The sequence below is a fragment of the Grus americana genome, chromosome 1 (assembly GCF_028858705.1).
Source record: "Grus americana isolate bGruAme1 chromosome 1, bGruAme1.mat, whole genome shotgun sequence".
Lineage (NCBI taxonomy): Eukaryota > Metazoa > Chordata > Aves > Gruiformes > Gruidae > Grus > Grus americana.
The window spans coordinates 107727697-107744432 of record NC_072852.1 but is presented as its reverse complement, the minus strand read 5'-3'; the positions used below and the strand labels follow the sequence as shown (position 1 = coordinate 107744432).

The 16736-nt window shown below is 39.5% G+C and overlaps 1 protein-coding gene across 17 annotated transcripts in view; it reads left to right on the top strand.

Moving 5' to 3' along the window:
* ROBO2 (roundabout guidance receptor 2) overlaps positions 1-13810 on the top strand; it is a 485452-nt gene extending 471642 nt beyond the window's left edge. For 7 of the 17 annotated variants that reach the window (XM_054847298.1, XM_054847318.1, XM_054847290.1 and 4 more), the window contains 3 exons: positions 982-1242; positions 5740-5940; positions 6976-13810. In XM_054847298.1, coding sequence (XP_054703273.1) covers positions 982-1242; positions 5740-5940; positions 6976-6977 — 464 coding nt within the window. In that variant the 3' untranslated portion in view covers positions 6978-13810. The remainder of the gene's footprint in view (positions 1-981; positions 1243-5739; positions 5941-6975) is intronic. The other 10 variants (XM_054847356.1, XM_054847394.1, XM_054847400.1 and 7 more) reach the window with 3 other exon arrangements.
* The last annotated feature ends 2926 nt before the right edge of the window (positions 13811-16736 follow it).

The window sequence follows — 16736 nt, the reverse complement described above, 5'->3', positions numbered from 1 at the left end:
TCCATTTTTGGTTGTTGGTTTGTTGGGGTTTTTTAAAACAATCTGAGGCTTTTCTGGACTATTATAAGTCTATCATATAGTTTACTGAAAATCTTACATTTAGAATTATAATTATCCAGATTCTGTAATACCTTGGGTCAAGAACTAATAAACAAAGTGTACTTTTGCCTCCACAAATGTGATAAGAAGCTTGATCTTCAATTCTACAAGCAACTTAGTAGTCCAAGTGATAAACTTGGAAAGGACAGGAGCTGTTAGAGACCAGGCAAGAGTCTTTCAGTGTTCAGCTGAAATTGTATTTTGATGGGTTATATTTGCAAGAATGCTAAACTTAAGAGTGGCCATCCTCTTTGTGAAGAGTCTAGCTCTCGGCTGAACTTTCAAATAGTACTTGAATAAAATGCTCATCCATTTTTTGGTGGTTCCATTTAAACATGCATTTATCACAGATGTGTTGATGCTTTTTCAATGACAGTAGGTTTTGTGAATAATTTTTCCCCAAATTTTTATGGAATTTTATTCATTTTGATAAAGTTGTGTATTTAGATTTTTGAGTTTAAACCTCAAGCTGATAGTGTAGCCCAAAAATGGGGGTGATGAAGCAAGCCCCAGTATGATGGGGGGAATCGTCAACTGGCAGAGATGAGTTTTTCATAGCCTTTCTCAACTGCTTGCTGTTACTGAAAGAGCCAGCTGGAGTACACCCCACAGAAAATAAATCCCATGCTTAAAAATGTAAGTCAGGGCTCGGAATGTATTGATTTTTGTGGACGTTAGAAAGAACTAGCAACACAGTAGCCTGAATAAAAAGCTAGCGGAAGTTAGCAACGCATTTCTCGTTAACATGAAATTTCCTCCTTTTAAAATCAGCAAATGAAGTTATTCGTGCCATTTGCAAGGGACTTTTCTTTTCAGCGTCAAGTAGACCTTCTGTTTCAATTAAAAAACTTAGTTCATCTAAATCTTATTCACGTTTTTTAGATCTTCCACCACCACCCGACCCGCCCCCTGGTCAGGGTTTAAGGCAGCAAATAGTCCCCGGCCAGCGCGGAGGCTCGGCAGAGAGGAAAGGAAGCTCTCTTGAGAGGCAGCATGCACCGAACGTAGATGAAACAAAGAGCTCCCTGGACCGGCAAGCTAGGACGTCACTAGAGTGGCAGCGGCAAACCCAGGAGTGGATAAGCTCTACAGACCGCCAAGAGGATTTCAGGAAAGCCCAACACAAACAAGCCTTCGGATCAGGTGTGTGTGTGCTGCACCAGCCGAGGCAACGCAGACGGCTCTTTGCCGCTTCTCAGCTGAGGGTTTCTGTACCTGGCAGGAGGCTAGGACCACTGCACGCCCCTCTGTGCCAGCACTGGTGGGGCTCAGGCTGGACAATAAGAAAAGGCAAAGTGAAATAAGAGCTTGTGATCCCAGTATTTTCCCTCCTGCAATAATGACATCGCGTTAGCACCTGACTCGGTGCGTTCTTCACAGTGTTTTGGCAATTCATAATGATGTCTAGCATAGCCGTGGAAAAAACAGGAGCAGTTTCAGGCAGGCAGGGAAGGAGAAACAGATTTTTAGAGTCTTTTCTGTTAGATGTATTTATTTACACATATAGGGCCATATTTTCTAGTTCTTTCAACCTGCTTCTAAATTGGCAGCGGTTGTTTTTGCACGTCTGCAAGAAGGCCAGTCCTTCTGAGCTACTGACATTCCTTCCAGCTGTATTTAAAACACTGTCTTCTCCTTATTCAAGGATATGACAAAACAACATTCGTCTCGTAGGCCCAGCAAGACGACAGCGCAGGCTTTCACCTTTATACAGGACCTGCTCGTTGCCGAGTGCTGACTTCATCTCCTGAATGGATTTCCAGAAGTCTGTAAAAATGTGCGCAGGAGGCAATGCTGAGCTGGAGTTGTAGTTCTAAAATAGTCGCAGATTCCTTCTCTCAGCCTGACCTCAAGTAAAAGCTGCTGTTTCAGGTCCCCTTACTAGGGCATTTTCTTTAACCCACTAATCATGTGTTATCCCAGTGCTGGTTAAAGAAGTGATACAAAAGGACAATTAAGAAGATTAAAAAAAAAAAAAATTATACTGTACGTGGAGCTTTCTGTAGGGCTACGCTGTTTCTTCAAGTATGTATGTAGCTCCCACAGTAATACTAGAGGTACTCATATTATCCATCTTTTTCTTGATTTTGTTCTACCACTAATCTCCTTGTTAGTCTAGCACGCTAATATCGATGGCATTCTAAAAAAAAAAAAAAAAGTAGTATGCAGGCAAACCTGTCATGGGGTCAGGATTTACTGAATAAAGTCCTCCTAGGAAATAGTGCTACCCATATTTAAAATGTAAATATTTTAAATACAATCCATATTTTGAAATATAGCAATAAAGGCACCCTTAAAACCCATAATCTTTCAGCTGCGTAAACAAGTGAGTGGTGTTCATGTTGTAAAATGCTGATGTGAAGACGCAGTTTAAAAATAGTGCGTGAAATTCATGCTACTTGGTGAAATGGCAATTTGAATTACAACATACAAGATGTACAAACACATAGAAAATAGCCCGAACATACTTTATACATCTTATTTCTTTGTAAATTATTATTAAGGATGCTTCTCTAACTGGGTTAGCAAGAAGCCCCCTCCTTTTCCTCTGCTTCATTAGTGTACAAATAAAAGCTGTCAGTTATTCTGCGATACAGAGGGTATACAGTAGTAAAATTCCCATCCTGCAGGACTTGCATTTGTCTGTCCTTAAATAAAAAGAACTTGATCTTGACACTTCTAGTGCCCTACCTGAGCATTGAATTTAGGGCTGGAGTTATTACAGGCATCTTGTTCTTGTCAAATTCAGGATGAGCAGAGCAATTGCATATCCTTTATGCATGACAAAGGATTCCTCCAGGAGATATTATGGTTTTACCTTGGTAGAAGGGGTTCATAAAGTTTGTGCACAGGGTGACCCAGAGCTTCATACCTGTCTGTCTGTCTGCTCATCCCAGCTTCTCGTACTACAGCTTTCTTGCTCTGTATTCTTTTCTCTCGTAGATTTAAAAAAGGCTACTCTTGTGTGTGATGCTTGTTTATGTTACTAAGTTTCAGGGGTTTAATAATATTAATGGTGCTTCTTCCCTTTTCCTTTATTAATGACAAAAATCTCTGGAAATCTGTTCTGTTTCATTTTTCAATACTTTTCCAAGAGGAGTTATTAACAGATATCAGCTTCCAGAAAATAGCTATTTTGCAGCTTAGAGAGCTTCATTCAGACATTACCAAGCTGTGAGTGAAATTTGAAAGCAAGACCTTTCATTTGAAGTTGCATAGAATAAAAGTACCTAATTCTGGGAACTGTGTTTCCACTGGTTGCTTTCAGTATAAACAAGATCACCGAGTTCCTGCCAATGGCTTCACTGTGCAACAGCAGTTACAGCACATCAAACGCGACATTCTCAGCTACCCCTCTAAAGAAAGTAGTGCTAGATCAAGTTACAATAGTTTCGATAATATTAAAGACCTTTTGGTTATCTTATGGGGTATAGAAACATTGTTACACACGTATGTCCTGATTTCACAGGGACTAGAATTATGTCTTCAAATTAACGGCTCAGTATTTCAAAGTGAAAAGCATTGGCAAAGTCTCCCCACATTCTTTGCAGGCCTGGGGCATGGGGCACAGGTTTGAGTGTTTAATAAATGTGAGCCCCTTCGAAGGACTTGAGACAACTACCTTTCATGCGCTAGAGTGCTGTGAAAAACGTAGCCTTTCTTTTATGTCACAATTGCTTATTTTATGGATTGCATTTATTTCTGAGAGCACAACAGATAATTTAACACACCATATGCTCTATAATGATAATGCACTTTATATTTATTCACGGTCATTTTTTCTCAATATTTCATTGAACACGAATGAGGCCTTATCCTTAGTCCACAAACTAGAAAAACAAATCAATTGACCATATATGTCATCTTCAAACTCTTTTGCAGTGCTAGTGACTTTTCTTTCCATCCTTTAAAAATGTATCCAGCTTTCTGCTAAACTGATTTATGCTGCTTGCTTTATTGCTGCCTTAATGCAAGCTGTTCCATATTTTAGCCAGCCTTTGGAAACCAGGTTTGCATCTGATTCTATTGTCAGGGCTTGATATATAAAGAACAGGTAACATAATTTCAGAGGCTATGGCTGTTAAATGCCATTTTACCATGTCTTTTAAGCATTTCTTTGGATTTCAGGAAGGACAGCACATGGTCATAGCACAAAACACTATGCCCTTACGTCCTGCAGCGCAAATATTTTGGTCCCTTGGGCAGGGCCAGAGGGACATACTCTGGCAGAGAAAGAAGTCAGCTGCCCGCCCTCTTCTGCGACAGATTTACCTTCCAAACGGGTTCTGTTCAATAGCAGATCACACAGGGAATTCCTGTGTCCTACTCGCTTGTGGCAGTAGGCACAAAGAATGAAATCCTGGGTTTCTTCCACAAATTTGTTCTCATTTAGCATTTCCCTAAGTTAATTGTGCCTCTGCCGCAGCCTTTGCAAAGGCTTCAAGGTGGTGAATAAAAGCATTTCTATCTCCTCTTTCTTTCCAACCATCCCCACCTACTTTTCCTTCTGAGTTCCTGCCCTCTGTCAAAGAAAGTCTGTTTCTCCTCACCAGATTGTTTAAGAGCGAAGACAATGGGAAAGGAAAATAAAAACCCCCCACCTTTCAGCCCAGATTCACTTTAAAAAAATACAAGATTCAAGCAGGCGATATCCCACTGATTTCAGAAGGGGCAGTTTCTGTGTTTGAGGTTACTCATATTCTTTCTTGAATCAAACTATATTTAGCAAGGTCTCTTTCTTCAGCTTCTGAGACAGCAAAAGTGGATCATACACAGCAAAGAAAATGCTGCTTCTATTTCAGTGTTAAATCAGTGCTGCTACTTTGCTTCTTAGGTTAGGATTATTACAACAATATCTCCTGGAAACTCTAATCAGATGTGATGTCTTGTTTTAGTTCATGCTATATGAAGACGTGCGATCTCTATTGGGTATTAATCCTGCTCTAGCAAGCAGTTCATTATTACGGGTCTTCACAAAGGAAGAGGCCAAGTGAGCAAAAGTAAGCCGTTTGCTCATAATGGAACATGAAACAAGCTGCAGGAAGATTTACTCACCCCAAATATTATAACTACTAGTATTATGTATAATATAATATTTTCCAATGTAATTCACAACCAGTTAAAAAAATCTTCAGTGTACTTTGCATCGTTAGAAATTACTGAGCTGCTGGAAGCTAATTAAATTAACTGATATTGTAGTTCTTTATCTAAATTGATTGAAGTAATGTTGCCGTAATTTAAGCTAAAGAAAAGGAAAAAGCACATTCATGTAGCCTTGAAGCAAAAATCTAATCATAGCTGCATTGTTTTGGAAATTGTACGTGCATCTATTTTTATTAATGTATCTGTGATTCATGATCTATTACTTCATAATGAATTTAGACTTTTTATAATTAATACAAACTAATTTACGAGTTTACATGAAAGCAAGATTAAATTCATGCCAATTTCTTTGTCTGAAGGATACAACACTGAGTTGTGTATTTTCTTAGGTAAAATTGCCATGCTATCAAGCAAGACGAAAGACAGATATCTGAGGGCAGGAATGAATATGACGTCCATATAAGAATAGCTTGTTTATTCCTATTTATAGGAATATATTTGGTATTAATTTTGCTTTGTTTTGTTTTCCTTTTCTAGAAGAGGCACTTGTACCATATAGTAAACCCAACTTCCCATCCCCTGGTGGCCACAGCTCTTCAGGAACAGCTTCTTCTAAAGGATCGACCGGACCTAGAAAAGGTGAAGTCTTGCGAGGAGGTCACCAACGCAATGCCAGTGACCTTCTTGATGTAGGCTATGTGGGATCAAACAGTCAAGGACAGTTTACTGGTGAATTATGTAAGTTTATCTCTAGTTACAGTTCAAACTCTCAAAAAGACAAAAAGAGAAAAAATATAAATGTGTTCTGAAGAGAGGAGGAAGTTGAGTGTGATAATCAGATTGAATTTTACCTGGATCTTTTTGCCTTCTGAGGTGTTTTGCCTGTGATGATGAGCAAATGAAATTCTTCTGTTCTTTGGTTTGCACCAGTTCAAATCTGTGTAAGCCATGCCAATGTTACCTACGTAGTACACCTTTCAGCGTGCAATGCTAATGAAACACTGGGAAATTTGAAAAGAAATTCTAGTAATTTAGAATTTTCTTGGCAAAGTGGAGTGTGCTTGTCTCGGAAATGCCATTGGCAGTTTCTCTCAGAGGAGTGAATGAAAAGGGTGCTCAATTCGTTGGACATGGCAAGCTTGTGATGCCTTCTCCTTAACTTTCTGTTGCTTGATGAGCAGTATTCTGCTCTTTTTGACCTTAGATGGAGGTCCTCTTTTTTCAACTGTGTAGCCCAGTTTTTCAGTTGTATATCCCAACTCTTTCCTCGACTTCCCAGGCCAGGGTAATTATTTTCCAAACTTTTTTCTATTATCACTCAATATCTGTTAAACCTGGTATAAAGCCATGTTAATGCTCTGTACGAGATGGTAGTACTAGATGCCAAAAGGCTTGACTCTGTTGTTTGAAGTAGCGCATCGATATCCCAGCTAGCTCAGGCATACTGGTATGTTTACTAGTAAAAGGAACGTAGCTGTTGGCATGTCTGCCTCCCGTTTGCTGCAGTCGAACCCTCAATACCTCCCAACAGTTACTGCCCAGTCGCTTGTCAGAGAGCTAATGGTGATCCACAAACCCTGATATGTGCTGTCTCAGATATGGTGTTGGTAAGTGCTGAATTTTAGCATCCATCGCTTTTCAACTTAGAAGCAATCAGCTCTCTTCTAACGTATTGAATATTCATCCTGTGGTGCAGTAATATTGCCATAGGCTTTGTTTTGTGTTTTTTCTCCTTATTACAACCTCTTTCTCTCTCTTTGTTTCTCTCTATAGAGTAGTTGAGAAGACACATTGCAAGCTGCTCTGATGGACCATCAGGTCTGAACTCATGGAAGTGATGACACTAAACAGTGCAATGAACATTTTCTTTATTTATGTACTATTAAAAGAACTGTAAATGCAATGTAAAGACACACAGCCACACATATCCCACAGATACTTTACTTGTGTTCTTCTCTTTAATACACCATCCACCTTAAACTATTCCTTGTCAGGAGTATATAGAAAAGAAAGAAAAAAAAAAAAAATCACCCTCCAGGATGAAAAGGATTTCCTTCTGTATATAATTTCTTTTGTTGCATTGCTATGCAAGCTCACCTTCTTTTTAGCTATGTTCATATTCATGTCTGTTTTTATTGGTCTGTTGTACTATATGTGAATTAATAGGCTGTGGTGCCATATATTAACTTTTAATTGTGTAACTTTTATGTTTAAAGTTTGCACTGCAATTTTATTTGGTGATAAGCACAAAACTCTACTCCTCATGACATGAAGAAAAAAAGAGACTGAATGTGTGAAGAAGGTTTACGTACTGTAAGCTACTTTGGATAATGCTGGATGTAAAGGAGTATGTTAGGTGGTTTTCCATTGGGGTGTAGAAATGAGAAAGTGACAGGCAAAACTGATGTCAGTGAAGACATTAGAGACAGATTTAGATCTTTTAAAAGCAAGCAACATAGTTGCTCTTCCTATTTAAGAAGGGGTCAGAAGTTGGAAGTGTGAGATTAAAGAGTGAATATGAAAATTAAAGGTAGCATGAGATGGCCTAGACCCTTTCACTAGAATGATGCCCTTAGTATCTGTTTTTAGCCATCCCATGCCACTAAGTAAAGGGGAAGAAAAACAAACCTTGCTACAAACAAAAGAACTTAAGGTGTTTCACTAAAGCTGTTTTTATATTGCAGTTTTAAAAGAATTATTACCATTAATTTCTCCAACCCAAAATATAAGATGGAGATTTCCCTGGAGAAACAAACAATATAAACTCAAGGAATACCTACTAAGTAGTTAAGGATGCAATTTATTATTAAGACATATTCAGGCTGCTTCCAAAAAATTGAAATGTCAGAGTATCTTATTTCATCTTTCCAATACATGTACAGTACAATAGATAGAGCTGCACCACTGAAATTCATGACATTAATTGTTTTGATGCAGTCTAAACAAACCTTTGTGTTCTGTTACCTGAAGTCTGTGAGAGCTGAAGCTGGATCCACTAAATTTGTAGGAAAATGTTTAGTATTTGGAAGGAAAGCAACGGTCAAATTATTTTCAGCTTGCATTAAGTCCATTTCTGGCAATACAATACATCCAAAAAGTTGGATATAAGCGAAGAAAATCTTTGACCTGTGTTTTAGTGAGTGGCTTCAAACCCTACTATGATGAGGAAATAACGCATGTTTATACACTTTTTGAATAAACCAAACTCTGTAAGTGGACATTAATGACAGCATCCTGTCTCTTCATTAGTTTTCATGACTTTGTTCAAATCTTCTGTACCTCTCAAATCTCAATGAGTAAATTGTCAAACTTTTTGTAGAATATTGTATGTGGATAGCCCACTCATTTGATGCTTAATTTAAATATTGCATCCTACAGCTTATTTCTGCTAGTTATCTGACCATGAACACAAGTTTCCATTTGAATACCCTTTTCGTATAACCAGTCTATGTTGTTTTATATATTGCCTTGGAGCTCACCAGTATTAAGAACACTTTTAGTAATGGCAGAATTTTAGAGAAGTAAATTACAATGCTAAATATGTGTTGCTTTTCATTTCATTAACTTGTTCCATGATAAGATAAAACACTACGGCCATCAACTATAACTCAGCACTACTGAATATTAAAAAAATGCTAGTTAACTTCCTTAAGGTCAAGACTGTTATTTAGCAGGTTACAAACCAAAAAAGTTGAGAAAAAATTGTATGCATTTATTTTATATATGTGACCAATGAATATATGTAATTTTCCCGCTTGTTAAACCATTATCATTAAAAGCATTACTTAAAAATGTGCAAAAACGTTCAAGCAAGATAAAGAAGGCATCATATTTACATATGGATGTTTTTCATTCTGGTATTATCGTATGAAGAGAAGACTATTCAGAGTACGATTCAAATTTAATTCTCTGGAAAATGTTTAACTCAGTAACTGTTAGATATTTTTTTTTTTCCCTTTTAATGCAAAAGCTTGTGCTGAGCTTTGGTGGAACACCTTACTCACTAGATTCTATTCAAAATTCAGTATCATTAGACGTTGATAAAGCCATCCCAATTACTTTCAAATACGTGTTTTATCTCTTCCACTGGAAAGTAAATGTGTGTCAGTATTAAAGCTGTGCAGTACCATGATATTCACTAACTTGTCCATCTGCTTCTGTACATTTTTGTTCATTAATAATTTGCTTACAATATTACATAAGATGTTGTTGTGTATCGCAAAGTGTCTCCATTATCTTACAGGTGATGTCTCTTCTTCTTTTTTCTCTCTCTCTTTTCTATACAGTGTACTTCCAATGAACCACAGTACATATTTTTTAAAATGCCATTTAATTTACTATTTTAAAAGAAGTATTCTTCTTTTTTTTAAAAAAAAATTGAAAACATTTATTGTGAATAATGTGTTTAAAGAAAAGGGATGTTGTGGCAGCACTTAGAATTGTTTTTTAATTTGTTTTTTTAAAAAACCTGTTTATTGGCTACAGTTTGTTCACGAAAAAGTATGACCTCTTAATGTGTTTCATTGGTATTGTTAGTGCAGCAAAGTTTAATTGGCATAAAAAGTTGGTTAATAGTACTGTTGAAGTGTGTATTGTATATTTACTGGGGAAAAAAATAAAACATATTCACATTTCAAATCTATGTTAAAAGACCTTGAGTAAGGAGTCAATATGTGAAAACCCAAACTGGGAAAATCAGGCAATAATAACATAGACTGAGCTATAATCATCACTGTCCACTTACAGGTAACAAGGAACATTTTATACGCTGGTTTTTGAACTAAGCTAAGAGCTGTCTTACAAATAGGCCAGTGGTAAACATCGCCTGTCACAGGGATTTCTGTTGAAGGTCCTGTCTATACTGGGAATAGTTGTACCAGTGTAACTACACTGATAGAGCTATTCTAGTGATACGTCCTCCGTTTGTAGACATACTGTCTCAATGTACAGTAAGGACCGCAAGTGCCCAGCTTACTTTGCTTAAAGCTCATAAAGTAGTGGACGTGTAAAACCTGCGTTCAGTGGGTCTGAACCCTTGGACTTGGGGTTTTGTACTGGTGGAGCTACTGCCAACCCAGTGCAGAATATCCTCAGAACCTACAGACAGATACTAAGTCAATTTTTCTCAATCTTTGCACTGAATATATGCTCAATTTGAAACGCAGGAGGGCTGAAGGACCAAATAATAATTTGTTACATGTGCTTCAGTGGTGTATTGCTGTATGGGCAGCCATTTCAGTGATGCAAACAACAGATATTTCTTTTTTGTTATTTATTATTTCTCAAGTCCTTATCCAAGTCAGTAAACCTTTTGTATAATTTTTGGTTGTCACCTGAAATACAACAGAAACACCGTTCCTGGGGAAAGGCACAGAAGAAAAGGAACATAGAGCGTTTTAAATATATTGATTTAACTATACACCAGTGCAAAAGGAAGACATGACTGTTTGAAATAATGATATGCTGGTTTATGCTTGCCTCAGCCCATACATTGCCAGCCAGGAGAAAAGGTGTGTACTAAGGCTGAGAAAGAGTCCTCACAACTGACAGAGGAAAGGTAATTGGGTTGGGGGAGATTCTGGCAGGAACTTTTAAAAAAAAAAAAAATACAGGCGGCTCCTTTGGCTTTTCTACGATTTATGCAGTTTGGGTTTTTTATGATTAATGGCCTTCTGAAAATTTAGCAGGAGAACTAGAAAGAAAAAAGTTGGCCTTCTTTTGTAAAGATTGGGGGGAACTTGTTTGCTGAGGGGAGGATTTTTTAATTTCATTTTTATTTTTTTAACACATGTTTTGTGTTCCATCTATCTGGAACACGTTAGCTAAAAATAAATTATTTTTGAAAACCATGTGGGCAATGGACAATTCATTTAGGAGGTACATTCAGATAGCAGGAAAGATGGCAAAGAGTAATACTAAAAAAAAGAATATATACACTGCCTTAGAATCAGCCAAGTCCCTTACGGTTTCACATGTGACTCTGAACCGTTGATAATACAGATAAACTTCATTGCTTTTGGTTTCCATACCAAAATAAAGTACCAAAAATCCATAGGAGATCTAGATCCTCGGGACACTAGATCTGGTACTTTACTTTAAATACATAGTTGATCCAAGCTGGTGGGACTGGAGCATGCTCCGGGTGTACAAGCCCCCAGCCCTGGCTGCTCGCACCCCGGCAGTCTCCAGCTGGGAAGCAGATGTGGCTTCAGGCGTGGATCCCTTTGCTAGGCACCTTGTCAGGCATCACCTGTGTAGAGGCAGGGTACTTCACCAGGGATGGAGTTTTTCAAGGCAGGGAAGGTGTCTGATGAGGCAGACATTGTGGTGGTTCATACTGGGACCTCTTAGGTAAGTCTCATGTTTTGGGACTACCCTCCCCAATCCTTGTCTCGGTGCTGTCCTGCTGTTGTCTGTGTACTCAGTGCTGCTGCTGTCCCCTGGATCTGGGGTGCCCGGCATGGTGGGGTGCAAGAGAAGAGGTGCAGTGGTGCTGGGGGGCACGTAATGCATTGGGTGGCTGGATATATGTCCTATCAGTTAAGAGGGGACCAGGGAACGCAGTAGAGCAGTGGTCCCAAACATTTGCTCTGCTGTTTCTAGCTCGTTCCCTGCTTCTGCTTCAGACTGACCTCTTGCCCTGCCAACCGCTCCTCCACCCAAAATAACAGGTACGACTTAGAGACATCTCATGGGACCCAGAGGAGATGTAGGGCCATGCCTACATGCTGTGAATGTGGACTGGGGGTTTGGGGATAGCTAGCTCTGAACTCTAGCGTTGGTGTGAGGACTAGATTGCTCTCTAGCCTGCCATTATTTAACTGTGTAGCTACATCCAGGAAGACCCCAGCAGAAAACAAGTTCCTAGAGCGCACCTCAGCATTGCAGCATCTCTTCTGGCATGCGACCCCTCATTCAGTCTGTCATAGACCAACCTGAGTTCAATGCTGGCTTCTCACCACATCCCAAGGGCTGAAATTGCTTATGCTGACATTTAGGCAAGTGAGGTTGTCCTCTCTCTGCAGCAGCATGGAAAAAAAAAAAAAAACCAACAAAAAAATCAAACCTGACACTTAAGTACAAACCTTTTAAAACATTCCTCAAAAATCCCAGAAAAGGCGGCATTTCAGATTTACATGTTTGGGGATTATTTTTTTTCCTTTTCTTGGTATTTTGTCTTAGCTACCATTGAACAGGTCTATGTATTTTTTCAGAGCTGCTACGCTCTCCCCCTGCCCCTCCCGTTCTCCAGCACTTATCTTTCAGCTGTAAAGAAGTTGAGGTAGAGAATAATTACATTTGTGTGCTTCCTGTGTTACAACTTTCAACAGCAAGGTGCACAGTTGCATTCAGTTCAATTGATCAAAGCCAGATGGGGATGAAATGTTTGTGGGGTTTTTTTCTAAAAAGGCCTGCTACTATTTGTGCTGATATTTGCTCCCCATTTATGCTGATCAGTGCATCTTTTGCCTTCAAGGATGCCATTAGTAATTCTCGTTTGTGTTCAAAAGCAGGAATCCATTGGAGAGCCACTCGGATGCAGGTAAAGAATATAACAGCTTGAGCAAGTGCTAATTAGAACCAATTAAACTTAATTGACCTCCTTTGGCAGTAAAACGCATAATAGAACTTGCTCTGTCCTTGCAAAATGGAGATCTTGCCTCCTAGCATAAGAGTGAAGCATGGTTTCACGTATCAGCCTGTAGCAATTAGGTGGCTGTAACAACCGGGAAGCGGCTTGCTCCAATTTGTTCTAATAACTGAGCTCTACTGTATCAGGGCAGCGCAATAAAAGTGAGAGTTCTGGTTCAGTCTAGTTAAAAACCTAATTTTTACAGAGCAAATGAGCATCCCAAGATACCAATGCTAATCTCTAGGAATGAGTTGGCAGAAAAATACAGAGCCTCTTTTATAGGTAAGTGATGGTGTGAGCATAAAAAAAGGCAGTTTTACGCCTGCAGGTTGGAAATGGCTCTGATGCTCAGAGGCTGTGTCTACTGGGAGGAGTAGGCGTAAGCTCTGGTGTACCTGGACTGGTGCCTTGTCCAGGTGAACGTTCTGCCTACGGTTTAGCATGGCTCCCCACTGCACCTTGCAATGAGGTTGCCTTCTGCAAACTGCTGCTCAAAAAGGGGCGCTGGCATCCATCCACGTGAGGTTTGCGGTGCCGTGGGACTGGGGCACAGACAGCGCCCGTGCGCCGCTGCCATGGCCGCCAATTTAGACATAGCCGGAGGTATCAAAATAAAAGTACAGAGAGATAGGGGAGGGGAGAGAATGAAGAGTAAGAAATGTAAAATTGTATGAATTCAAAAGCATCAGTGGTGGGGGTTAAACTACTCATCCCTGCGAAAAGCTGAAGCGCCATTCGTATTAATAAACCAGAATTGATCTGCTTTCAATGACCATGCTTTGCTGACTTTTTCCTTAGCAGGAACTGAATGCGACTGATTTTGCTGCTAACTTGGCCTTACTATGAACAGCAATAAAGGTGTTAGTCAGGTGGGAACTTTGATGTGACCAATAACATCACTCTCCCTTCAGGGAATGTTCTTGTGCTGGCTTGTTAATGAATTTCTTTCCTAATGAGTATCATTAAAAACCCTTTGATTAGCTATTTGTGTGAATGCCCTTCCTTTTTCCTCTAAGCTGCTACTTGCACTAGTGGCAGCAGGATTTTGCCCAAGGCAGAAAGCTTACAGCTGTATTCCTTACCTCATGAATACAAGTCTGAGGATGACCGCAATAGGAAAGAGAGAAAAAGAAAAAAAAAAAGAAAAAAAGAAAAAAAAGGAAAAAAAAAAAGGACCTCGCGGATGAGTTGAAGTTGTTTTCTACAACCTGAGCAGGCAGTAGCATTCAGATGAGAATGTCATTAGGGGAAATGAAGAGCAATAGGTAGTGATGGTGAAGCATGTAACAATAATTTACATACACCTCGAGTGCCAACAGCAAAGAAACAAATAAAGCTATAACCTGGGGAAAGGGAATGCCAGGGAATAAATGGACCGCAACAAGCAAACAAAAAATGCCATGTCATAAAATGTAGCAAAAAACCTGGAAAACAAAATTAAAAACAAAGCAAGGCATTTCACATCCCAGGCCCCTTAATGAGATATTGATGGCATAGAAATTGCCTACTCCTATGCAAGACAAAAGGAAGACTGAGAAACACAAAAACAATTAGGAAACAGATTTGGCTATCTAAGGTTTAATAGAAAGAGATGTGGCATAGCAGAGTGCAATTAATCACCAATCGCCTGAAACACTTTCTTCTCCTGAGCCACTGCAGACCTGTCTCCCCCCCGCTCCCAATCTCAAAATGACAGCTACCGGATCCAGTTTGTATTTAAAATAAATCTCTCCCTGCTGTTCCTTCCCCAGTCCCCCAAATCTCCCGGTGAATCACAGATACTGATAAACAAAGCTTGTGCATTTACTCTGGTGTCATAGGCTTCAAAGGGGCCTCAGCCTACCCACCCCCTTCTTCCTGCTCTTCTTTTTCCCCATCAGGCACACGATTCATCTACATATTTCCTACCTTGTTGTTAGGCATGTAATGAGGCTTTTCTATTTTTGTCCTTCTTTACCCAGAAATCTGTCTTAGATGCATCACGCTTAAAGATGTAGACAAGTTCACTTTTACGTTTGATCTATGTGGAATATGAGGTTTAAGTTTCAATTAGGTCACCGGGTGCCTTTAGAGCATTTGTAAGTAAGGGAGAGGCACGGAGGAGTCTCGATTTGAGTGTTTCAGCCCTGTACTCAGAGCCTGAGAAACTCAGGGTGAATGAACACTGTTGCAGGAGCGTTAAAGCCGTGTGTCGCAACCCGTGTCTACTGTGCCACGCGTGATTCTCTGAGTCAATGTGCACGTATTAATAGCAGCAGCGGAATGTACCTTAAAACATCTGCAATAGTAACTCTAAATAGCGACAACCCGAGAGTGAATCTTGGGTCTGGTGAAAGCTGTGGTAAGGCTTTAGCCTTGTCTTTAATCAAGATAAAGTATTAGAGTTTCCCGGGTAATCTCTGCAGTGTAGTAGCAGATTTTTGCCCGTCAAAAGACTGCCTACCTATTCAGTGTTACCTTACAGCCATGAGATATTCAAATACATTCTGATTTTCTGTTTGTGAATGTTCGTGTACATAAAAACCTGTTTCTGAGCATGGAGCTTTGAATTTCCTTCTATCATAGTCCATATGTGCTTTTGGATCTTTTGGGAGTTACTCAAATCCCAAGTGTTTTTACAAGTACTTTTTGCTTACTAAGAATATTCAAAGAACCCTTTCCATATTTTCATATTCTTTACTGTCTTGTGTGGGCCCATGAAAGAGAACAGATACCAATTTCAGCTTTTGGTTGCTGTTGTGTTACACTTCTGATTTCACTGAGGGATTTAGGAGACATGATTTTCATGCCAATTAAGTAATTAGAAACTAATGGTAAAAGTACTAGACGTCTGAGATCCAGTAAGTACCCTTGTACTTAGCTGAGGGTAAAACCTTTCAGTACTCGTGCAGCTACTTTTTTTTTTTTAATTAATTGGATGACAGAGTTACAGCATTTGGTAATATTCCCAGTAGAGCTGTCTGGGTAAAGAAACTTCACTTTGAAACTGAGTTGCTCTGATCAGAAACTCCTGCTTGGACCAATATATGGACTTTTGCAGGACAAGTAAATCTTACATGCCTTTCTGGCACGTAGCAGCACTGTTGCAAAAAAAAAAAAAAAAAGTTAGCAAAAGCCAGGTAAACTCAGTGTCTTTTAGTGAGCACTTGAGGTTTCCTCTGCTTTGGCCCCTGTTTGGCATAAGCCGGGAAATGTTTGGTGCAGGGATGTCTTTGTGCCTGCTGACATCCCTGGCACCTCTCGCCTCACCGATCACACTCAGAGCTGGAGCAGCCACGGGAGTTGAGGGCAAGGAGAAGAAAAGGAAAAAGAGGAGAGAATAAGAAGACATAGAGTATGTCAATAACAGTTTTCATGACAAAAAAGGATTCTTCTCTTTTTTTCCAGCTAGTTCTGTAGCACATTGTGGATCAGGTACACAGAGATACTCCTTTTGCCCACCGTCCATTTTTTACTTTAGATTTGGATAAATGTAAATAGCTGTCTCAGAAAAGGAAATCTCAGAAAAAAACCCAATGTAACTGCCAGAACAATGTGGGGCTGTCCTCAGTGCAGGCCCCTGCCCATCAATATTAGGACGTGTCAGTAAATTGATTATCGTTCGTACACTGTTCCTAGTGCTGACAATAATAATGACAGAATGCTCTTAATTGGTCCCAGGGAACAAAAATGAGACAGAAAATTCTCCCCCTCTTTTTATGGTGAACAGTTGCTTTTTGTTTTTCTCAAGCAATCACTATTATCATGGTAGTCTTATGGGTGTTCTGAGGCATCTTATGCTCTTCACTTTCTTAAATCCATTTATTAAATTGAATGCTGTTGAGCACGAGGCTGACATTTGGTGATTCTCACGCAGTTTCTAATAGCTGCAGGGTGCTCATTTTTGGAAGCAGTTTTATGA